The following is a 25269-nucleotide window of genomic DNA, read 5'->3' as shown; positions in this document are numbered from 1 at the left end:
AGAATACTGCTGATACTAATTTGTTAAGCGCTTACTATGTGCAGAGCACTGTGCTAAGCGCCTGGGGGGAGGGGGCTACGAGGCGATCAGGTCGTCCCCCGTGGGGCTCCCGGTCTCCATCCCCATTTTCCGGATGAGGTCACTGAGGCCCAGAGAAGTGAAGTGGCTGGCCCGGAGTCCCACAGCGGACAAGCGGCGGAGTCGGGATTCGAACCCACGGCCCTCCGACTCCCGAGTCCGGGCTCCCGCCCCTGAGTCACGCTGCCTTCTCCCAACGGTCGAGGGCCGGCATTTCGGGGGGAAGGATGGGGGGAGGAATAGAGAAGCGGCGTGGCTCAGGGGCAAGAGCCCGGGCTTGGGAGGCGGAGGTCATGGGTTCGAATCCCCGCTCCGCCACTCGGCAGCCGGGTGACCGTGGGCGAGTCACGTCACCGCTCGGGGCCTCAGTTCCCTCGTCTGCAAAACGGGGATGAAGACCGGGAGCCTCGCGTGGGACGACCCCGTCTCTCCCCCGGCGCTTAGGACAGTCATTCGATGGTATTTGCCGAGCGCTTCCTACGCGCGGAGCACTGTACTGAGCGCTCGGTAACGGATAGAGACCGGCCCTGCGCTCTGTCGGGGGGGGGGGGGGGGGCGGACAAGAACGATGGCAACCAATAGAATCAAGGGGATGAGCATCTCATTGAAACGACAGCAAATCAACAGTGCTCGGCACGTAGTAAGCGCTTGACCGGATACCGGCCTTATTATTAAATCCTTCGCTATTGTTTTAATGAGATGTTGTTCCCCTCGACTCTATTTATTGCCATCGTCCTTGTCCGTCTCCCCCGATCAGACCGTGAGCCCTTCAGAGGGCGGGGACTGTCTCTGTTGCCGATCTGTCCATTCCGGGCGCTTGGTCCGGTGCTCTGCACGTAGTAAGCGCTCAGTAAATACTATCGAATGAACGCTCGCCCTCCTCTGGGCCCGCGGACCGGTTCGGTTTCCAAGAAGCGGAGACGGGGAGGGAGGGAGAGGGGACGGCCCCGAAGCGGTTTCTCTTCTGCCCCGCGTAGAAGCCGATTGCGTCGACGCGCCCTCCCCCGGGGGGAGGGGGGGGGGGGGGGTCAGGGGGCTAGACATGCCCTCGCCGGGGCCCCCGGCCTGCGATCGGATCCGGGGCTCGGCTGCCATCGGATCGCCACGTAGCGGGAAACCCTCTCCCTCGCTGGCAGGTATCGTGGCGTCGGTTAAGCGCTGCCTATGTGCGGGCCGCCGGACCGAGCGCTGGGGTGGAGACGAGCGGATCGGGTGGGACACGGTCCCCGCCCTCCCCCTGGGGCTCCCCGGGCTCGATCCCCACTTCTGTGCGGAGCGGGGCCTCGGCGGCCGGCAGACGAAGGGATGAGCAGGACGAGGGTGCCGGTCAAGCGCCTCCAGACGAGCCAGTCCGGTTGGACACAGTCTCGATCTCTCATTGCGCCGCTGAGGCGACGGGAGGCCGGAGAAGTCACTCGTCCGGGCGGGATCCGAACCCACGACCGTCGGGTTCCGAGGCCCGCGCTCTAGCGGCTCCGCCGGCTGCGGAGCTGGGCCCCGGGGACTCCTCCTGCCCCCTCCCCCCCGCCTCTCCATCCTGCCACCCCGGGGGCCCCCGCGGAAAGCTCACTTTCCGCACCACCCGGAAAGAGCACGGGAGAAGGGTCATCGAGGGGTCGGAGCCCCGACCGCCGAGACCGCTGACCGACTCGCGTCTTCCTTCCCCGGACAGGACAGGAGGACCGGAGGTCCCACTGGGTCGCCCGATCGCCAGCCTTGGAAGTGAGTGAGTCCTCTCTACCCCTGGCGTCCAATCTTTCCCGAGGGAGTTCGACGGGCCGGTCGGGGATGGGGCCGGGAGCCCGACGGGTCGGGCGACTCGGGCGTCCGAATTGAAAACCCGGCCTGGGGATGTCGTTTAAGCCCGCGCCCGTGAACGGGGGTCGGCGGGCGGCTGAACTGCCGACTGCCCCGCTTCCCGTTTCCCGAGAGAGATCCGAGGCGACTCTCGACAACCGCGACCGAAGGCTCCTGGCGATTTCCAGAAAGAAAAAGATAAAGACAGGGTGGCGGCGCCGCCAATACCGAGTCCTCGCAATGCCGAGGACTTTCGGGAATCACGCGGCCGCCCGGAAAAGGCGTGGGGACGGCCGAAGTGGGAGTGGTGCGCTAGGCCCAGTGTTTGGGCACGGCGGTTGGCCTAAATACGGAGGCGGAGCCCCGAGTGAGCAGATTTTAATGAGGGGGGCCGGGGGAAGACCTCACCTGTCCACCCTCGGGATGACTTTGAGTGGCTGGGACAAGTCGCTCGCTCTCTCTGCGCCTCCGTTGCCTCACGATAAGAATGCCGACGGCGTTTGTTAAGCGCTCGCTCCGTTCTAAGCGCTGGGGCGGATACGAGGTCATCAGGTTGTCCCGCGTGGGGCTCGCAGTCTTCATCCCCGTTTTCCGGATGAGGTCACCGAGGCGCAGAGAAGCCAAGTGACCGGCCCAAAGGCGCGCAGCAGATAGATGGGTATCCTCCTCGGTGAAACGAGGATGATACTTGCCCCGTAAGGTCGCGATGGGCGGGGAACACGTCTGCTGAGCGCTCGGTACGGTGCCCCGCGCGTAGTGAGCGCTCAATAAATACTATCGATGGATGGGTTGGTAAGCGCTCGGATACCACTGATTGAGCCTCAGGCAGGACAGAGACCGTGACACCTCATAACTAACTGGCTATCTAGTGGCTCAGAGGTAGAGATTTCTTTAAAAAGGGGACATTTTAAAACACGTATTAAAGGAAGGATCTTTTTTTTTACCCGATCGTCAGTCGGTAAAAAACGATTCCCTTCAGATGGCGAGCCCGTTACGGAACTGGGCTTGGGTCTGACCTGAATATTTTCTATCTTTTCCCATGCTTAGTTGAGTGCTTGACACACAGTAGATGCTTAACAAGCACCGCAGTTAACTTTAAATACTAGAATGAAATTAAAAGGGACTTAAAAACTCAGCCATTTCATTCTGGTAAGCAAAAACAAATCTTTCGCAGAATCATTTATCCATTCCAGAGTGTCTTGACCGCTAAACTTTAAATGGCTATCGCCTGGCCACGCGGTATTCGTTAGCTTCCAAGTCTCAAGATTAGTAGGGTTGTCTCGGTAGTTGTGTAAGCATCCCGGAAATGATAGCTGTCATTCGATCTACAGATAGACTTCCTGCTTTCACAAATTTCAGCTCTGGGTTGGTTTGTTTTGGTTTTTTTCCTCGTTATTTTCCCACCTTTCTATCTTCATCTGCCCGTGGCCATTTAGCAACCAAGAATTTTCTGAAGCGAGACCTGATGTGAACCGTTACGGTGTTCAGGAACCTCCATCTGAGCACTGATTATTCTTTTCCCTTACTCCGGATAAATCAACGTGGACGTTTCTGATTTTGCTGGGTGTTTTCATGTTTTATGGCGGTCATAACTCCTTTACGCATTTGAAGTTTATACTTGAGGAAGGTAATTCCAGATTTCCTCCTCCGTGTTGCGGATCACCTGTCTCTTCTCTAACAGTTGTGTAGATTTGGGTTGATCAATCGATGGTATCTATTGAGCACTTCCTGTGTGCAGAGCACAGTACTGAGCGCTCGGGAGAGTACAGTATAACAGAGTTGGTAGCACGTTCCCCGCCCCTAACGAGCTTACGGTCTAAAGGGTTGAGAGACAATCAGAAAATAACCGTTACATCTGAGACCCAACCCGAACCCACGAACGGCGCATCATGTACTCGCTGGACCGGTTTGCCGTCTTCGGCCATTTGAAATAAAAACGGTAGTGCTTGCTGAGTAGGAATAGTGATATTACAGAAAGGAGATGCTTTTTCTTGTCGTAAACGGACTCTGGACTGCAGCAAGACCTAGTGTCCCGTTACTACAGAAGTGGAAAACACCATCACAGCTCATGCTCTCCGTAATTGCGATATTGTATTAAAAAAAACCAAAAAAGGAACTATTAGTTTCAGGCAGTAGAATTCAATTTTCTGTTTCTCAACTGTAAGGAGAATTACTAAAATAATCTCATAGCGAAGCTGGCATTGCAGTGGGTCTTTATCCGATTAAGGAAAATCCCAAGACCTCACATAGAGCGGCTGTGACGTCACTATAATATTTTAATACATGTTTGTGAAAGAAGAATGTGGTGAATCACAGGTTATTTCCTATTCACGCAAGTTTAGCCCTAGGCTTTCTTAGATAAAAGTCACTTCTTTGATGGTTAGAAATAGGTTTTGACACATCTCTGCGCATAAATATCTCTAACCAAATAATCGCCAACTAAATCAGTTGAATTAACAACTGTGCTTATTTTCAGGCCTGTTTTTAACTTCTGATATAGCCCTTGGCCAATTGACACATCTCTGCTTAGATTAGAACCGAGGAAGAGCCCACTCTCGGTTGAGTTAGAACGATAGAATCCTAGAGCTGGACAGATTTTGTCTGAGGTCATGTGGCCCAGCCCTCTGCCTCCGAGTAGGGGAATACCTAAACCAGTGGCGCCGGCAATGTTTTATTTTTCTCCTGATGTGGTCCTCAGGGAATCTGGAAAATTTCAGAAAAACCAAAAACCAACACAATTGCCAGAAGCATATGTGCATCATAGTAATAATGATGATGATGATGATGATGGTATTTATTCGGTGCTTCCTGTGTTCCCAGAGCTGTACTAAGCACTGGGGGTAAATACAAGGTAATTAGGACAGACACAGTCCCTCTCCCACACAGCGCTCACATTCTAAATAAGGAGGGAGAATGGGTATTTTACAGATGAGGAAATTGAGGCACAGAGAAGTTAAGTGGCTTGCTTAAGGTCACACAGCAGACAAGGAGCAGAGCCGGGATTAGAATCCAGGTCATCCAACTCTCGGGCCCAGGCTCTTTCCACTGGGTCACACTGCTTCCCTAAGACATTCCTCTTACTGAATCACAGTTGGGTGGCATATCTGGGGAGTGTTGGGGAAAAGATGCTGTTGGGATACTTGGTCCTCTCTGTCCCGGATGAGGGTGCCCGTTCTCCGTCTCCGGCAGGGTATCCAAGTGATCTGGGGGGAGGGAGAAGCCCAGTTGATGGGCAGACCGCTGCACTGAAGGACTGACTGTCTTGAAGCCACCCCAGCATTTAGTGCCGTGCTTGGTACATAATGCTCTCTTAATAAATGCCATTATCATTACAGTTATACAATCCAACCCTTTTCAAATAGCTTTAGAATTTTAATGATATCCGGAAATCCATTTTGCACCGCTTGAAGCCACAAAATTTGATCCATTTTCTTGAAAATTGCAGCCCTGGCCTAAACCATCCAGGACCGACAGCTAGCCTGTTCTTTTTTAAAAAAGATCGACGGGGTGGAGAGTCCGCAATGTCTTCCGGTGGTTTTATTCTTGTGTTCGGTCACCCTGTTAGTTAAGAAGTTCTTCCTTACCTCTAACTTGACTCCGTCTTTACTGCCATTTAAACCGGTTTCCTTTCGTCTGGCCCCCCGGGGAGAGGGTGAATTGGTCTAAGTCCCCATGAAAACACTACAGATTCCCAAAGGCAGTTTTTGAGTCCCATCTTTTATTCTCTAGGCTTCACAACCTCAAACAGTAATCTTTTCTTCCGCTCAAGTTTTAGGTTGTCACAGGAGATGAAGATATTGCCCGTCTTTACATTCATGCTCGATTGGCAGTTGCTGAATGGTAAGAAGCTATTTCACATCATTAGGTATTTTCTTTCAGCGTTCAGGTTCATGAGCTATAGTTCAACACCACTATAAAATGATATACCTGATCATCACAGTAAATTTTAAAAAACGTAAAAACCCATTGTGAAAAGTGGCAGACTGACATCCCGGAAGACTGCAGGGCTCCGTTCAAACCGTATCTTCATATGTGTGTCTCCAACTTATTCCAGAGTAACTCTCTCTAAGATCTAAGATCTCTTCAACCTTCTGCAAAGGGCTGCCGTCGAATTCACCGAGGAGTCAAAGAGAAGCCTGTGGTCGTGAGAAGTGAGGTCTATTTGAATTCAAGCAAAAGAAAAGTTCCCTTAGATGCGCTATCTTATGGGCAATTCTTACAAGTAGGCAGAGGACAAAAAAATAAAGCCTCTACCTAAAGTAAAAGATCCACATAAGAAAATAAACCAGTATTCTAATTAATTTGAATGATACTTTATTTTATATATTTTATTTGGTTTGTAATAATTTTCTTTATTAGGATTCTAACCCTTGCTATTCTTACTAAGATTTAACCAGCCGTTACTCTGGGCAAAGCTCTGTATTAAGCCGAAGCAGCATGGCCTACCGGCTGGAGCTCAGGGCTGGGAGTCCGAAGGACCTGAGTTCTAATTCCGGCTCTGCCACTTGTCTGCTGTGTGACCTTGGGCAAGTCACTTCATTTCTCTGTGCCTGTTAACCTCATCTGTAAAATGGGGATTAAGACTGTGAGTCCTATGTGGGACTGTGTCCAACTTGGTTAACTTGTATCTTTCCCAGTGCTTAGTACAGTGCCCGGCACTTAGTAAGGGCTTAACGAATACCGTGGAAGAAAAAATTCATTTATTCATTCAATAGTATTTATTGAGCGCTCACTGTGTGCAGAGCACTGAACTAAGCGCTTAGAATGTACATTTCGGCACCAGATAGAGACGATCCCTGCCCGTTGACGGGCTCACGGTCTAATCGGGGGAGACAGACGGCAGAGCGAAACAGAACGAAACAAAAACAAGACAACATGATCACGATAAGTAGAATCAAGGGGATGTACACCTCATTAACAAAATAAATAGGGTAATAAATAATATATACAAATGAGCACAGTGCTGAGGGGAGGGGAAGCAGAGGGAAAAGGGGGGGGGGACCTCAGTCTGGGAAGGCCTCTTGGAGGAGGTGAGTTCTCAGTAGGGCTTTGAAGAGGGGAAGAGAGTCAGTTTGGCGGAGGTGAGGAGGGAGGGCATTCCGGGACAGCGGGAGGACGCGGGCCAGGGGTCGACGGCGGGACAGGCACGAACGGGGGACGGTGAGGAGGTGAGCGGCAGAGGAGGGGAGCGTACGGGGTGGGCAGTAGAAAGAGAGAAGGGAGGTGAGGTGGGTGGGGGCAAGGTGATGGAGAGCTCTGAAGCCAAGAGTGAGGAGTTTTTGTTTCATGCGGAGGTCGATAGGCAACCACTGGAGGTTTTTGAGGAGGGGAGTGACATGCCCAGAGCGTTTCTGTAGGAAGATGATCCGGGCAGCTGAATGAAGAATAGACTGGAGCGGGGAGAGACAGGAGGAAGGGAGATCCGAGAGAAGGCTGACACAATAATCCAGTCGGGTTATCACGAGAGCAAAAAATGAAGCGCGAGCCTGATTACAGGACGGTCATTTAGCACACAGACCCTAGCCCACGAGGGGCTCACAATCTAAGCGGGGGATGGCTATAGAGCAGTAAAAGTATATTACCGAATAAGTTAAAATTGCATAATCCAAAATATAAACTGCAAAATATGTAAGCAAAAACAGCTCACGGGTATGTCACCGTTCCTGGCCGACAGTCCTTGGTTACGACTGTCCCATACTGCAGCTGTCGGGAAGGCAGGCTTGGCTCTCGTCCTGTCCGGAGGGATGGAGGGAGCAACCCCGGCTATCTAGCGGAGTCCCCCGTGGTGAGGCGGCAGACTCACCCTGGCCGTGTGGAGCCTAGTTTCTCCCTGCTCGCCACTCCTGCAGGGAGCAGGCCTTGACTCCCGCGCGGCGCCGGGCCGGAGAAGGGAGGCTGCCGATTGCTCGGTGGAGAGGCAGAAGGGTCTTTAAACAAACCTATCAGAAAGAGGATTTATTTCATGGTGCGGATTCTTTGGGGGAAAATTCTAGGGCTAGCACGCCGGGAGAAATACGATACCTGCTTCCTTATCTTTAAGGAATTTTTGCTTTGGTAAGTGGAGAGGCAAAGGGCCTTTAAACAAACCTACCAAAAAGAGCATTTACCTTATGGTGTGGATTCTCTGGGGGAAAATTCTAGGGACAGCATTCTGGGAGGAATACAGTATCTGCTTCCTCATCCCTAAGGAACTTTCACGTCTAAATTTGGGTTTGTTTTTCAGCTCTGTTCGAGGTGGAGGTTCTTAAAGAATCATTTACAGTGGTCTATGGCAGTAATGTGACAATGGAATGCAGTTTTCCCTTTAAAGACCGTTTAGATCTTGAAGCATTATCTGTTTATTGGGACACAGAGGATGATAAACACATCGTCAAATTTGTAAAGGGTAAGGTAGATCTTAAAATCCAGCATCACAGCTACAGAGGTAGAGCAACGTTGTTAAAGGATAAGCTGCTTCTGGGGAAGGCCATGCTTCAGATCACCAATGTCCAACTGACAGATGCTGGGGTTTACCGCTGCCTGATTGGCTATGAAGGAGCAGACTACAAGTGGATAACTCTGACAGTACAAGGTGGGTCTCCTTAGCAATTATGTACTGATGTGTATCGTTCCTCGGAATGTATAATTTACGTGCTGGACGTATGTGTACGTACGTCCAGCAGGGTGAATTATTCTGAGTACTTCTTTTGTTAAAATTGTTTTGTCTGTCTCCCCCCATTAGTGCATAAGTTCACTGTGTACAGGGAACATAAATTGTGTACCTCTGTACTTTTTCAAGTCTTTGGTACTGTGCGTGGCTCCTAGTGGGTGCTCAATAAATGCCGTCGCTTCCACTACTATGACTACCACTGGTAGAAGAAGACAGTAACCTCATTTCGACACCTTTAGATTCTAGGGTGAGCCCTTATGCGCTGGCTGGACAACTTTAAACAAGACGAGAATAATACCTCCTTATGTCAAACACTATTATTGTTCTATTTTCTAAAATCTACAGTCATTTTCTTCCTCCAGGTCTCTGAATACTCTTGAAAACCAAAAATTTATACCCAGAAAAACTCCACGACAGGGTCACACTCAAACAATTTAGATGTTTTATCCTACCATTTGGCATAGATCAGTCATAAGAGGCAAGAAAATTTGATTGTATAATGGAGACTGTTCTCTAGATAGAAGGAACTATGATGACCAGGAGGAATATAATTGTAATATTGATGGACAGGAGTCTACGCCAGTCATTTCTTTAGGTGCTGTTGGCAGTTTTGTGCATATAAATTCCTGAGCTTCACATATACCATCTGTGTAAATTTTATAGGAATTAAAGCTTTCCAGATTGCAGAAGAGAGCCCCTATACTTCTGTTGTTTTGACTAACCTGAAAGGCTCTTGTATTCATAAGGAGCGTCAGGAAGATTAGGCTTTCTAATTAAAAAAAAACAACTATTTACAATTAGGAGACCTAAAAATAAATGCCAGTTCTGAACACAAAATGATCAAGGAGTGGGTAGAACTGGAGCCACTCACTGGTGACTCATTTCAGTCACGGAACCAGGCAGGGGCCAGTTTAAGGGTCTACTCATTCATTCATTCAATAGTATTTATTGAGCACTTACTATGTGCAGAGCACTGTACTAAGCACTTGGAATGAACAAGTCGGCAACAGATAGAGACAGTCCCTGCCGTTTGATGGGCTTACAGTCAGTGGGCCCCAGACAATGGAAGCCAGAATTACTGGGACAATTTTTAAAACACGGTGGTGGGCAGAGGTAGGAATATGTTGAAGGGGAGGGGGTGCCGCGCTAAGAACTTGGGAGGAGAGAAAACGCTCTCCTCTGACAACTGTGATGGGCCTCCTGAGAGCTGCCGGTCCCTCTAGGAATTATAGCATGTTTCCTTCCACTGCTAATTCATTTCATTTCACTTCCCTACATTTAATGTTTCTTCTTGCTATTTTTCGGCTACTGTAATGCTATAACACTGAGCCGATTGTAATCCTGTCAAAGGGTCTAAAGAACTAAAGTGTTAGCTCGGGGTCCAGGCTGCAACAGTGGGGGAGATATAGGGGCTTAAAGGGGCTGATTTTTTTGTTTTGTTTGCTTTGGTTTGGTCATAAATCCTGTCTAGAGGACAGGGAACGAGTCTTCTAGAGAAGACAGAAAATGAATCTTTTAGATTAGGCAGGAAATGAGTCTTTTAGAGTAATCCAACACCTAGTAATGTACAGCAAATGCCTAGATTGAACAGGGTTAAAGAGGTCTTTGTCAAGCGATCGGATTTAGATATATCTTGCCTTGGGAAGTTGGTGGTAAGCCCTGGTACAGTGCTCTGCACACAGTAAGTGCTCAATAAATATAATTGGTGGCAGTTAACTTTCCTAATTACATTAAAGTGGATTTCACTCCTAAATGATTCAACCTCTTCCATCTATTTTAATTCTCTGGTTATGGGATAAAGTATTTTTAACTATGGACCTGTCAGTTTTGGAAGGGCAGGAAATGTGCCATATTTTTCCTCTTGAATTCCCTGAGTACGGTGCACAGTGAACACTCAATATATACTGATGCCTGACAAATAGCAATTTTGGGGGTAGTCCTGGGGAGAAGAAGGTATTGGTTGTCACCCAAAATGAAGGAATTTACCCCACACAGATGAAAATGAGGATAAGGTCTTCAGAATTGTAGAGGAAAATATGAGGATCACAGTGTTTGACCCTACTCATCAGTAATATAGTCAAGGTTCTCAGAATAATGAACCCTATCCCTAATCCACTTTAATATCTGCGTCCTGCTCTAGCTTGTCGTCAGCAGGGTTTGTGTCTGCTAACTCTGTTGTACTGTACTCTCCCAAGCGCTTAATAGAGTTCTCCGCGCATAGCAAGTGCTCAGGAAATACCACTGATTGATTGATTAGTGAAATTCTAGTCCCATCACTGCAACTAGTAGTGGTAATAGTGTTTGTTAAGTACTTACTGTGAGCAGAGTGCCGTACTAAGTGCTAGAACATTTCAGTACTGAAACTGAATTTGGGCACCACCTCCTAGTTATTCATTTCGTGATGGCCCTTTCACCCTTTTTTCGAACTTCATTTATCCACTTGCCATACTCTGTGAATGGCATTGGTTTTACGATGCCAAAATATTTGATGACCTATGCGTAATAAATGCACTTTTATGAAAGTCCTGCTACCCATGCTCCAAAGTTAACAGGCTAGCCTCTGCTATTCAAAGAAACAAAACAAAACAAAAACACCCTTCCCTGGATCCCACAACGCCATCTAGCTACCGCTCCATCATTATCTCCCATTTCTGTCCAAACTTCTTGAGTAGGTGTCTACACCCGTTGCTTCCTTTCCTCCGACTCCCTTCTTGACTCTCCTCAATTTGGTCTCCCCATCCTTTACTCCACTCTGGCCGCACTCTGCAGAGACACCAATATTCTCCTCAGAATCATATTCAATGGAATCTAGTATGGCCTAATCGGTCTTGACCTCTCGACCACCTTAAACTCCGTTGGCGATTCCCTTCTCCTTGGAGTGCTCTCGGACCTTGGTCTCGCCAATGTGATCCCCGGATCTCCTCCTGCCTCTCTGACCACTCCTCAGTTTCATTTGCTGGCTCCCCTTTTACCTCCAGTCCTCTGTGGGTCCTCTGTTCTTGGTCCCTCCAACCCCTTGATCGCATTCTTCTCCTGGCCTGATGCTCCCTACATCCCCAAACCTCAGCCCTCTTGAGCTTCTAAAGCCCTTCCAAAAGCCCATCACCTCCTGGAAGCCTTCCTTGATTTATTCCCAATGCCTCAACTTATATGCCCAGGGGCTTTTATGTATCTAGCACATGAGGGCAGCAATGCATCACCCAAACCTGCTTTCAGCTCATATATGTTTATAACCACCCTCGGCACTTATTCATTCATTCAATAGTATCTATTGTGCGCTTACTATGTGCAAGGCACTGTACTAAGTGCTTGGAATGTACAATTCGGCAACAGATAGAGATAAGCCCTGCCCAGTAACGGGCTCACAGTCTAGACGGCAAAACAAAACAGAACAAAACAAGACAACATCATCAAGATAAATAGAATCAAAGAGCTATACACCTCATTAACAAAATGAATAGATAATAAATAATATATACAAATGGGCACAGTGCCGAGGGGAGGGGAAGGGGGAAGAGCAGAGGGTGCCGGAGGAGACGACTTACGTATATATTCAGCGCTTGCATATATATTCGGTTATTTATTCTGATACTTTATCCCGGCATATTTGTTCAGCTCCCTATCTGCACCCCATCCTTCCTATTGCTTGTAGGAATTGTACATAATTCTATATAACTTTCTTTCCCGTGAGATAAGCACTTAATACAGTGCTCTGCACACAGTAAGCACTCAGTAAATACAGTGGAATGAATGGCAAGTTTTTTTGGACAGGGAATGTATGTTCTGTTTCTCTAGACTGTAAGCTCATTGTGGCCAGGGAAGGTGTCTGCCAACTCTGTCATACTGTACTCTCCCAAGAGCTTAGAACAGTGCTCTGCACAGAGTAAGCGCTCAATAGATAGAGAAGCAGCATGGCCTAGCGGTCAGAGCACGGGTCTGGGAGTCAAGAGGACCTGGGTTCTAATCCCGGCTCTGCCACTCGTCTTCTGTGTGTCCTTGGGCAAGTCACTTTACTTCTCTGTGCCTCAGTTACCTCATCTGCAAAATGGGGATTAAAACCGTGAGCTCCATGTGGGACATGGACTGTGTATTTACTGTGCTTAGTTCAGTGCCTGGCACATGGTAAGGGCCTAACGAATACCACAAAAAATAAATAAATACGATTGACCGATTGATTCCGCTCTCATTTCCCAAGCACTTAGTGTAGTGATTTGCACTCAGTAGATTCTTAATAAAGAGCTTTGATTGAGACAACACATATGTTTTTGTGCTCTATGCAGAGAAGCAGAATTCCCTAAAAACTAGCCTGGAATAATATACTTTTTAATCACCTGGGTAGATGATATCAGAGAAATACGTTTGTCTCTGTGAAATGAAAATGCTTTCCTAATGCCCCTTTGTTCATTATTTAGCCCCTTACAGCAAAATAAACCAAAGAATTTCGAGGAATCCAACTACACTGGAATATGAAATGACCTGCCAGTCAGAGGGTTATCCAGAAGCAAGCGTAATCTGGAAAAACAATTACCACGAAGACCTCAGTGACAAGGCCATCACGAACTCTTCACGTGGACCTGATATGCTGTTCAACGTGACCAGCACACTCGGAATCAACGCCACAGTGAATGATACCTTCTACTGCTTTTTCTGGAATAAAAAAGCTGAAGAAAACACCACAGCTGTCTTAATCATCCCAGGTAACTTTCTGGATCATAATACTAACAAGCTAGGTAGCTAGATGGGTCGATGGATTCAGTCCTTCATTCATTCCGTCGCATTTATTGAGCGCTCACTGTGTTCAGAGCACTGGACTGTCAGTTAATCAATCAATGGTACCGAGTGCTTACTATGTGCAGAGCACGGTACGAAGCGCTTGGGAGAGTATACTGCAACAGAATGAGCGAGCCTGTTTCTTGCAGTGTAGAGTTGTCCTTCGTATTTGAAGAGGAAGAAGCTACGAGGGTGAAACTCTCTCTGAGTTTTCAACCCCGGGTCTTCCGCCAAGATGGCTCTTCCTGGTGTGGCTGCCACTGAGCTACTCTGTGCTAGACTCTCAGAGACTCCAATGGGACTCCCTGAGGTTCGTGCCCACAGCACACAGATGGGAAGTCCAGGGAGTTGGTGGTGGCTGGCTGCAGTGGTGGCAGAAAGGGTGGTTTTCCTTTACGTTTGGCTCCAGGTGTTGCCGCTCCGCTCCGCCAGAAGGAAAAGATGTCGCCTTGGCTCTAGTGAATGTTCCTCGCGTACGTGAAGGCAGGGAGAGGGCAAGTGAGAGGAAGCGGCTTGAAAGGGGAAGAGCCGTACGCGAGGAGACCGGATGGGAGGGCGGCGTGCGTGAGGTGAGGGGATCAGGCAGAGGTGTTTACTGAGCGCTTACTGTGTGCAGAGCACCGACCGAGCTCTTTGGAGAGTACAACAGAGTTGGTAGACACGTTCCCTGGCCACATCGAGTTTACAGTCTAGGGGACGGACTGGCGTATTCGGGGCTCAACTCATATTGGGAGAGGTGTGACGTGGCACCTCTCCCGGAGACTGAAATGTCTCCTCCCAGTTGGGGAGGCTGGAGAACGGGATGAGGGGAAAGAGAGAGCGGAAGTTCTGCCACTTCTGCTCATGGTGGCTAGATTAGGCAGCTCATCCCCAAAAGGTGTCAGGGCCCTCTTGTATGGTACTAGGGTTCAGGAGTAAGCAGTGTGAATAAACGGGAGAAGCAGTGTGGCCTGGTGGCGAGAGTATGGGCCTGGAAGTCAGAGGACCTGGATTCTAATCCCAGCTTCGCACCTTGTCTGCTCTATCACCTTGGGAAAGTCACTTCACTTCTCTGGGGGGCCTCAGTTCCCTCATTTTTAAAATGGGATTCCATCCCTCTTCTCCCTCCTCCCCCTTAGACTGTGAACCTCAGGTGGACCGGGGACTGTGTCCGACCTAATTAACCTTTACCTACCCCAGCGCTTAGAACAGTGTTTGCCCTGTAGTAAGCACTTAACAAATGCCCTAAAAAAGAATAACAGCATGGCGTAGTGGATAGAGCACGGGTCTGGGAGTCAGAAGGTCATGGGTTCTAATCCCGGCTCCTCCACTTCTGTGCTCTGTGGTCTTGGGCAAGCCACTTCACTTCTCTGTGCCTCAGTCAGGCACATCTGTAAAATGGGGATGAAGACCGTGAGCCCCATGTGGGACAGGGACCGTGTCCAACCCGATTCGCTTGAATCCACCCCAGCGCTTAGTACGGTGCCTGGCACGTAGTGAGCGCTTAACCAATACCATAATTATTATTATTAATTATGAATAACATTAAAAAAGCAAGTCCTGGGGCTGAGCAAGCGAGAGGTCCTACGACTAAGCCCCCATACAAATCGGAGGGAGAGAGTGATTTTGGTGGGGGCTCAGTCAGCAGCTCTGTCGCTGAACTGAAGGGCCACTCTACTTTAAGTGAAGCTCTGAGTCCTCAGGGGTGGAGTTCCTAAAGGACGTCTTCGTAGGCTCAAAAGACAGCTGTGTGGCCCACAGTCTCTTCCCCACTGTGCAAGTTAAGACTGTTTTTAGGTCTGTTGCTGCAGCCATTCCTTGCAACGTGTGTCACTGCTGTGGGGTTCGCCTCTTAGATTCTTCATCTGGCTGAAGGCTTTACTTAAAATGATCCAGCCCCTTCCTTGCAATTTAAACAGGAAAACAAAACATAAAACTATGGAGGCGTTGAATAATTGGGTAACTTCTCTGTGCCTCGGTCCCTTCATCTGCAAAACGGGACGCAATATCTATTCTCTCTCCTACTTAGACTGAGAGCCCCATGTGGGGCCTGCTTATCCTGTATCTACCCCAGCGCTTAGTACAGTGCTTGGCACATACTAAGCGCTTAGCATAAACCACAATTATTGTTCTTATTACCTCTGGCCATGCTGCACCTTCAATCTTGCACCCCCAAGGCCCATTACCAAGACTGTGAGCCCACTGTTGGGTAGGGATTGTCTCCATCTGTTGCCTAATTGTGCTTTCCAAGCACGTAGTACAGTGCTCTGCACACAGTAAGCTTTCAATTAAATGCGATTGAATGAATGAATGAAAGTCACTTCACTTCCCTGTGGAATTCCACTCCACTGGCATTTTTTTTAATGTTGCCCTATCAGGGCAGCCCCTTCCTTCTGCTTCATAGACCCCTTGCCTAGGTGTTTCCCACCACTTCCCAGAGCCCCAACACCTTGAAGCACTGGTTGGGGGGGCGGGGGGCAGTGAAGGGGGCCGGTGGAGATCACAGTAACAGGCCCCTCCCAGACCTCCTGCAGCAACCAGATCCCATCCTATACCTGCCACAAACTACCTGTACCTTGTAGCCAAGAAGAGACAGAGACAGGCACGGTGAGGCAAGGTTTAAAAGAAAAAAAGCTGCAAGGGGTCCGTCACCTTATAGATGTTGGGACAGGCCCAATGTAGTGGTTTAGGGGAGGCTCTGGGGACAGGCGTTAAAGGGGCTTTTGGGATTCAGGGATTAGGGAGGGGAGGATGCAGGAGAGTTTTTAAAGATGAAATGAGAGGCAGTGATGGGGTGGTGGGGAAATGGGGCACGAAAAACTAGAAAGCTGGCAGTGTCAGTTCATTCTTTGCTTCAGCAGTATTTATTGAGCACTTACTACATGCAGAGCACTATACTAAGCACTTGGAATGTACAATTTGGCAACAGAGACAATCCCTGCCCAATGACGGGCTCACAGTCTAAACGGGAGAGACGGACAGCAAAGCAAAACAGAACGAAACAAAACAAGACAACATCATCAAGATAAATAGAATCATGGAGATGTACACCTCATTAACAAAATAAATAGGGTGATAAATAATATATACAAATAAGCAGAGTACTGAGAGGAGGGGAAGGGGGAAGAGCAGAGGGCGGAGGGGGAAGGGGGAGGGAGGAGGAAAGTAGGGAAGGGGGGGCTCCATCTGGGAAGGCCTCCTGGAGGAGATGAGCTCTCAGTAGGGCTTTGAAGAGGGGAAGAGAGTTAGTTTGGCGGAGGTGAGGAGGGAGGGCATTCCGGGTCAGCAGTAGGACGTGGGCCAGGGGTCGACGGCGGGACAGACCCGAATGGGGGAGCGTGAGGAAGTGAGTGGCAGGGGAGCAGAGTGTACGGGGTGGGCAGTGGAAAGAGAGAAGGGAGGTGAGGTAGGAGGGGGCAAGGTGATGGAGAGCTCTGAAGCCAAGAGTGAGGAGTTTTTGTTCCGTGCGGAGGTCGATAGGCAACCACTGGAGGCTTTTGAGGGGGAGTGACATGCTCAGAGCGTTTCTGTAGGAGGATGATCCAGGCAGCGGAATGAAGAATAGACTGGAGCAGGGAGAGACAGGAGGAAGGGAGATCCGAGAGGAGGCCGACACAATAATCCAGTCGGGATATCATGAGAGCTTGTACCAGCACGATAGCAGTTTGGATGGGCACGATAGCAGTATGGATGGACATTGTGTGTGTGGGCATGTGTCAATCAATCGTATTTATTGAGCACTTTCTGTATGTAGGGGCCCGTACTAAGCATTTGAGAGAGTACAACAGACACATTCCCTGCCCACAATGAGTTTACAGTCTAGAGGGACGAGTTTACAGTCTAGAGGGAGAGACAGGCATTAAAAAAATAAGCATTTACAATTAATATAAATAAACAGAAATGGAAAGCAGAGTCCGAATTCTCTTGGAGATTTGGAAGAAGAAAACAAAAGGAAAACTGGGGGTGGGGGGATTCCCACTGAAATTTGAGTGCTGAGGTGGTAATCTGGCCTTCAGGTAAAAGTCTAACTGTCCTGGTTGAGTCCATTTCATTTCCAAGCCATAATTATGGCTTTCCGACCTTGATCTATCAGCATCCCCCACATTTCAGTTAGGGTGGGTACCGTGGCACCACTGTCCTGTCGAAAGTGGGTTCTGAGTCACAACAAGGAAATGCAAAATATAATCTCTGCCCAAGTGAAAGAATCTCCCCATCCAAGCCTCTTTCACAAGGCGATGCTTTTAGATCTTGAAATACCATTAAGTAGAGAGTTGAAGCCTGACTAGTACTTCTGTAATTTGCTTTTAATCTTTTTTTTTTGTTGGTTTCAGAACAGACTAAAATACCTCTGATGAATAATAGAAATCACTTAGCGACCCTGACAGCAGCCATTTTGCTCGGATCACTGTTATTGCATCTGTTTTGCAGCAAAATATGTGGTAATAAGTTTACATATGCTTTCAAGTACGGTGTCTCTTCTCCTCCCACATCAGTGGTCTCTAAATGCAGCCAATTCTCAATTCATTAGTTTGTGGATTTTTCAGGCCCCTTGTTTCTTTGAGACCCTCAGACCTTTCCAGTTGTTCCCTTTTTATTGGGAAGCAACAAAGGGTGACATCGTTGTCATTATTTAACGTTCTTGATTGTTCAGAATTTGCTGGAAGCTGAATGGGACAAGCACGTGAGCCAGTCCCCGCTTTTTGGCAGTTGACAAGCGAAGATAGCCTAAAGAGTATTTTACTGCAAGAATAGATTACATTTATTCAACCCTAAAGCTCATTCTTTCAGGAAAAGAAAGTGATAATAATGCTGGTATTTGTTAAGCGCTTACTATGTGCAGAGCACTGTTCTAAGCGCTGGGGGAGATACAGGGTAATCAGGTCGTCCCATGTCAGGCTCACAGTTAATCCTCATTTTACAGATGAGGTAACTGAGGCACAGAGAAGTTAAGTGATTTGCCCACAGTCACACAGCTGACAAGTGGCAGAACCAGGATTAGAACCCACATCCTCTGACTCCCAAGTCCGCCCTCTTAATAATAATAATAATAATAATAAAAATGTTGGTATTTGTTAAGCGCTTACTATATGCAGAGCACTGTTCAAAGCACTAGGGTAGGTACAGGGTAATCAGGTTGTCCCACATGAGGCTCACAGTTAATCCCCATTTTACAGATGAGGGAACTGAGGCACAGAGAAATTAAGTGACTTGCCCACAGTCTCACAGCTGACAAGTGGCAGAGCCGGGATTCGAACCCATGACCTCTGACTTCCAAGCCCGGGCTCCTTCCACTGAGCCACGCTGCTTCTCTGCCACTAGGCCAAGCTGCTTCTCTTTCAACAACGTCTGTTGCCGTAGAACACTGTGCGATGAGGGAAGATACAGTTGCATACATGCGTGTGTGGCCCCAGTCATCAATCAGCCAATGGTGTTTATTGTAGCACTTACTGTGTGCAGTGTACTGTGCTAAGCACTTGGGCAAGTACAGTACAACAGAGTAGGTAGTCACCATCCCTGCCCCCAAGGATCTTGCAGACCAGGGCACTAATCACAGTATGCATACGATAGTGTGCATTTCCCTTTAACGTAGCGTTCAGCGAGAGCAAAACGCTTGCATTATAGTTGGAGAACTGAATGTACTGATAAGGAGAGATCGAAAGGAAGAGGGAAGGGTTCTCATGTAGGGAGAGGGAGCCCACCCCCAAAATTGCAAGTAGGTGCCTTCAGGTTTTGAAAGGGGGAAAAAATGGAAAACCCCATTTCTTTTCCTCAATTTTTTTCCTTTCAAAATCTGCACGATCCTTACAGGACAAGTGCATTTTACATACCAGTAAATTCAGCACGAGGGAGAAGAGATGAAACTTGCATGCATCTATTTCAGACATTGATTTTTGACTCACGTATCGGACACTGGACCACGGTGAACTATTAAGACGGTTTTCTGCAAGGTAGAACCGGAAGAAGAGTCTCTTTTGAGATAGGTTGACCGAACAGTAATTACATTGTTTTCTGCAGTGTGACTTGTATGGTTGTTGGAATACTTTATACAAGTCGATTTTTACCCTAGCATGGTGTGTCAGTGGGAATGTAAATCGATTCCATGAATCGGCATTTAAGATGCACATTCTGACAATTATCTGGCTTTGGGGGTAATTCAGACTAAGGCTTTTCCCATTACCTCGAGATCTGACAGTATTAGAGGATATTCTGAATATGGATTGTTGCTGATAACCCCCGATGGGGAAGTACAAAATGGAAGTGAATCTCAGTGGCTCTAGAAGAAATTCCCCTGGGGGAAAATTCAGGTCAGTTATTTCCAAAGGACCAGGTTCCCACCAGAATTCATATAGAATCACACCTGAGACCAATCTGGTCAAAACGGGAGGGGGCCCCAAACGGTCTACTATTGAGGTGAGATGCCAATTTTTACTCAGAAATATTTCTCATCGTTTCTACTTCGACTGTGTGCCCCACATGGGACAAAGACTGTGCCTGACCTGACACACGTTAACGTGCGTCTGTCCCGGTGCTTAGAACAGTGCTTGACACATAGTAAGTGCTTAACAATGCCATAATTATCATTATTAGAGATAGTCTCCTAGTCAGAAGCGGTCTTGATTCCTCATAGCAAGCATCGATAGGAAAAACTCATCCATTTACGAAGTTTTCTCATCCATGGGACATCTCCGAGGAAAGCGGGGAGGTCGGTCCAAAAGCCCCAGTGGGAAAAGCACTGAACAGGATCCTTTGCCAGAAATTTCTAAGCTAAAACATCGATTATCCTTTTGTTTTTAAAGTGAGAGTGGCAGATGTGGAAAAATGGGATTGCCAGTCTGTGACATGTGAAGGACAAAGATGTAAGTAGTTGGAAGCACTGCTGGATTGAGGGAAAATGCAGGCAAAAGATTAGAGTGCCTGGCTGTTGAGTGGGGGAAAAAAAATAACGAGGGCTCCTTTTAGCAGAGAGGATGCACGCACTTGGAGATTTGAAGGTTTTGGTAGAGGAAAGGGCTCTTGAAACACTCCTCCAATCCCTGTTTATTCCAGAGGAGGAGGAGTCGTCGTAGCAGCAGGAGTATTCATTGAGCATTCACTTGGTGTGATGCAATGTACTCAGCACGTAAAAAGTACAAAACAGGAAAGTGACATGCTCCCTGCCCACAAGGAGCTTATACTGTAATGGGAGAGGCGATATTTACAGAAAGAGTAATCAGCATTCATAATCGAATGGACAGTTGCCTCACCTATCTACAAAACCGCTCAGAACGGGTATTAATAAATACACAAGTGCTGTGGGTGGCTGATGGGTTTTGTGTGATCTGAGACCAGGAACTATTCCGAGAAGACTTGTTGGTAAGGTGGGATTTTACGAGGGTTTTGAATGTGGGAAGACTTGCGGTCTGTTGAATTGGGAGAAGAAGGAAGTTCCAGGCTGGGGAAACGGTGTGGGTGAGGGGACAAAGGAAGGAGAGGTGAGAGCGAGATTCCGCGAGAAGGTTAGCTTGAGAAGAGTGAAGAGAGCGAGCCGGGTAGTAGTAGATGAAGGGAGCAGATTTCAAAAATGGGGTGAGTTGGTAGAGAACCCTAAAGCTGAGTCTGAAGAGTTTTTGGTAGGTGCAGAGGAATAAGGGAAGTCCATGGAGGGCTTTGACGAACAGAGAGGGATTCATCGAGTGACGCTTCAAGAAGATAATCTGTGTAGCGGTATAGTTCGGAAGAGGGAGATTAGGCCCTAAACCTTCATTTCCTCTTCTCCCTCTCCCTTCTGCATCATCCTTGCACTTGGATTTGCTCCCTCTATTCACCCCTCTCTCAGTCCCACAGCACTTAAGTACATATCTGCAATTTATTTATTTGTATTAACGTCTGTCCCCCCCTCTAGACTGTAAACTTGTTGTGGGCAGGGAACGTGTCTACTATCTCTGTTACCTTGTTCTCTCCCAGTGCTTGTGCTCTGCACACAGTGAGTGCTCAGTAAATACAGTTGATTGACGGTGGAGAGTCCTGAAGCCTATGGTGAGGAATTTCTGCTCGATGTAATGAGACACGGGAAGCCAGTGGAGGGTTCAGAGGAGGGATGTGTGCTGAGCTATGCTTCAGGGAGATGATCTGTGCAGCAACAGCATCTAGTCTAGATTGGAGTGGGGGGAAGCAGGTAGGAGGAATGGATTCGATGAGCAGACGGGAGAAACCGCTGAGATGAGAAGAAAGATGAAGGGGCAGCAATGGAGTGATGAAGCGAGGATGGGAGTGCCTTGGTGGAATTGAAACCATCAGGCGGGAACTCCTCGAAGTAATCGATCGATCGGTCGTATTTATTGAGCCCTTACTCCGTGCAGCGCACCGAATTAAGTGCTTGGGAGAGTAGGACGTTACAGAGTCGGTAGGCACGTTCCCTGGCCACAGTGAGCTGACATTCTAGAGAGGGAAAGTAATGCCAAGGAAGTTGGCATCATCAGTCAGTCAATCCATCATTGGTATTTACTGAGTGCTTACTTGTGTGCAGAGCTTGGAAGCGCTTGTGTAAGCGCTTGGGAGAGTATAATGTAATATAGTCGGTAGACATGATTCCTGCCCACAGGGAGACAGATATTTATATAAATGCCCGATAGGGGAAATCGCAAAGTACAAGGCTACGTGCATAAGTGCTGTGAGGCTGGGGGTGGGGTGACTATTGACTGCTTAAGGGGTATAGATCCAGGGGGAGTTAGGGAGGGAGGCATCGCAGGGGTAGTGGGTAGGACTGGAGGCTAGAATTGCAGATCTAAAAAAAGCAGGAGGGGACTGTGGGCTCGATAGACATGGCAGAGTTCTCCAGCAGAGGAGAGTTGAGTTATAATAAGATTAGAGTGAATTTGTAATGGCTGAAGTCGATCTGGAGCCTGGATTTCCACCAGGTACATTCAGCTGCGTGTGTGCAAGAGCAGAGGAAGAGGACTGGAGCAGTGATCCGAAGCTGCGGGGGGGCTGGACTTTTGAGGGAGTGACAAAGGGATAGAGGGGCAACCAGTAGGGATCGACAGAGAGGGCAGAGTTGAGGATGTGATAGGCTAGCGGCGAGTCGAGGAGGGCCGAGGTGACGGGGGACGGGCGGAGTGGCTGTAGAGTATATTGAAGTGTTCCGCTCCCACCCCCCACCCCAACATCTGCTCTCACAGTCTGCACCCACCACGGTCAGCTAGGAGAAGGAGGAAGTGGTAGGTTCTTACTACAGACTATCATAGAGGTGAAATCTCCCTGCTTCAGATGAGATCTTCCAGGGAACCAGTGCGAGCTTCACTGGAATTTTCATTTCCTTCTGGCATATAGTCATTGATCTCTAAGATCGAATAATGTCAGAAATCTTTTTCTTCAGGCCAGAAACTGATGCATATTTTACCGTTTTCCTCTTTTTTTCCTCAGATCCAAGCACTGGGAAGACTTAAACGTTGCCTCTGCATCTTTGATTTAAAGTAGGGATTCTCAACCTGTTCCTTGACCTGTTGACAGTATCGAATGAAGCACCTAGAGGAGACGGGGGGAAATGAGAGTGCAAAAGAAAATATAGAAAAGAAACAAACCCCTCAAAACACGGCTTTAAAATCACAAACAAGAAGCATTCAGACAAGTTAAGGAGCCTCGTCAAATAGAGACAAATTGGTCGTGTCAAAGAAATGCTTAATTTTCGCTGGAGCTGGCCAGGGCTGGGCCCCAGAGCCTTTGAGGGAGAAAACTCTGACACCCATTAGCTTGGAAAACTTGTTGACCAGACGTGCTCTCAAAATTCCCCTTCACCTGCTCTCTAGCCTCCCAAGGAAGACACTTGGAGAAATGCCGATTTGCTGTTTTGTTTTTCATTTCAGCGCGTTAAGTAAGCACCCTCCCTGGCATTTCTGTAGATTGACTCGTTTTGTCACTGGGAGAAGGATGAGAATCCCCCGATGTGTAGATTGTCTGTACAGTTCCTGTGCGTTCTTCAGGAGAGATGAGGTTCCCTGAGCCTCACTACCTCATCGCCGATAATTACTGGGCGCTTACTGTGTGCAAAGCACCGTTAGGCACGTGGTCTTAGCCATACGGAGACCCCAACTCTGAGATTAAGACTGAGACCCTCAAGCACAACATAACATTAATGTCGACGTGATCATTATTTATTTGAACCTCTGGAGGCTTCTTGTTCCAAGTATGATCTTGAATGATTTTATTGTCAGGGTGGTTGTTTTTGTGTTTTTTTAAGATGCCAAGTTGCTGCTAAACTGATCGATTTTAATCCCGTTAAAGATGTCCTTACTGTAAACAGTTTGTGTAGAGAGAAAAATATGGACCCAAACAGGGTTGTTCATATGCCGCTTCGAGCCCGATTAAGCAGATCGTGGATTGTTTTTTTTTTTTATTTGGGGGGTTTTGGGTTATTTTAAATGGCATTTGCTAAGTGCCAGGCACTGTATACTAAGCAGTGGGGTAGATAGTCCCTGTCCCATATGGGGCTCAAGGTCTTAATCCCCATGGTCCAGATGAGGTACCTGAGGCACGGAGAAGTGAAGTGACTTGCCCCAAGGTCACACAGCAGACAAGTGGCGGAGCCGGGATTAGAACCCAGGTCCTCTGACTCCCATGCCTGGGCTCTTTCCACTAGCCGACGCTGCTTCTCTCCTCGCTCCCAGAGCTCATGTGTACCAGCCAGTAAAATCCCAGTTTACTGTGGCCCCTACTGTTCCTTTTGGTTATCTCAGTTTTGTGTTTGTCCTGCTCTCTTTGCCCCCCAAATGAGAAGAGAAACGGAATCCTAACTAGCTTCTAAGTATCGACTCTACGGTAGGGGCTCATCTGGTTCAATTGTCGTCACCGAAATGCAATTCGACTTTTCTGTTATGGATAATTATAATTATACTGCTCTTGCCAGCCTGGATACCACAGTTCCCTGAGCCCTATCACTGCTGGGTTTGAACAGCTCCAAGAAGGAAGGAGTTGACCTTTCCGGAGCTAGATATCCTGAATTCTTTGTGGCTGGCCTTTGTAGTGTCTGTGTGCGCCTAGTGTTGCCAGTATCCCTGGCAGTATGTATCTCCCACAGATTCCTCTCCTGGTCTTCGACCCCCGATGGGGACTCTCTGCACGGTCTGGATGAACAAATAAGTACCGAAAAACCCCGCACTTGATGGGTTGATGGTCTAGTTGGGCAAGACATAAAAATACTGATCAGTGACTGCATCCGAGAAAGTCAATCGCCAACCCCAGGGCCTCTCACATAGCACTTTATTTTATTGGCAAAATCCCCTTCCAAAAGCGGACCCTGTTGTTGGACTCTTGTGTCGTGACTTTTTTTTTTCCCCCTTGCTGAACTTGATATTTTAGCGTTGGACTCTGGGAAACCTTGTGTAACCTTTATTCTTACTACTCCCAGGGAGTTTCAGACTTCAGTTGCTGAAGTTTTCCAGAACTTGAATCTTGATTCTGATCTCCCAGACCCTCATAAACGGCAACAAGCATTTTTTTTACAACGACTGTCACACTACACTTGCTTCCCAACACATTGATTCTCCAAGGTCTTTTAGATGCCGGAACCTTGATCATTTGAACCAGTCTCCCTTCTGCTTGGTCTGCCCTGCCAACCAAATATCCCTTCCTGTCCACCCCCCGCAAGCAGTAACACAGACCTCACTGGAATTCTCCCTTGTGCCAAACACTGCACTAAGCGCTGGGACAGGTACAAGATAATTAGGTTGGACGCAGTCCCTGACCCATAAAGGGTTCACGGAATGAGATGTGGGCCAGATTCAAGGTTGTTTTTGAGAAGAACCTAATCTCCTGCTCCCTATTCTGACTGTTCTTCTTGCCTTTCCCACGCCACGACCACCTTGGAAAATCTCCCTCCCCCTGCATTATTTCCAGCTTGCCAAAGAATAAAGCACTTAAAAGTACGGTATTATTTTTTAATGGTATTCGTTAAGGGCTTACTTTGTGCCAGGCACTGTACTATAAGCTCTGGGGTAGATGCGAGCTAATCAGGTTGGGCA

The 25269-nt window shown here is 48.1% G+C and overlaps 1 protein-coding gene across 1 annotated transcript; it reads left to right on the top strand.

Annotated features, from left to right (window-relative positions):
* The first annotated feature begins 1126 nt into the window (after window positions 1-1126).
* Window positions 1127-23670, top strand: LOC100074433 (programmed cell death 1 ligand 1). Its single transcript, XM_029055802.2, has 8 exons — window positions 1127-1214; window positions 1751-1800; window positions 5645-5715; window positions 8099-8446; window positions 12937-13221; window positions 17605-17712; window positions 20071-20130; window positions 22676-23670. Exons 3-8 carry the CDS (start codon window positions 5664-5666, stop codon window positions 22696-22698), a joined length of 876 nt encoding a protein of 291 aa, XP_028911635.1. The 5' UTR covers window positions 1127-1214; window positions 1751-1800; window positions 5645-5663; the 3' UTR covers window positions 22699-23670.
* The last annotated feature ends 1599 nt before the right edge of the window (window positions 23671-25269 follow it).

This window comes from Ornithorhynchus anatinus, chromosome X5 (assembly GCF_004115215.2).
Source record: "Ornithorhynchus anatinus isolate Pmale09 chromosome X5, mOrnAna1.pri.v4, whole genome shotgun sequence".
NCBI lineage: Eukaryota > Metazoa > Chordata > Mammalia > Monotremata > Ornithorhynchidae > Ornithorhynchus > Ornithorhynchus anatinus.
Note: the sequence above shows the minus strand (reverse complement) of the source record. Positions and strands in the feature narration are given on the sequence as shown.

Coding starts and splice junctions, on each gene's coding strand:
- LOC100074433 (XM_029055802.2), top strand. CDS start 5,664: ATGAAGATATTGCCCGTCTTTACATTCATGCTCGATTGGCAGTTGCTG. Junction 13,222..17,604: donor AGCTGTCTTAATCATCCCAG/GTAACTTTCTGG, acceptor TGTTGGTTTCAG/AACAGACTAAAATACCTCTG. Junction 17,713..20,070: donor GTTTTGCAGCAAAATATGTG/GTAATAAGTTTA, acceptor TTGTTTTTAAAG/TGAGAGTGGCAGATGTGGAA.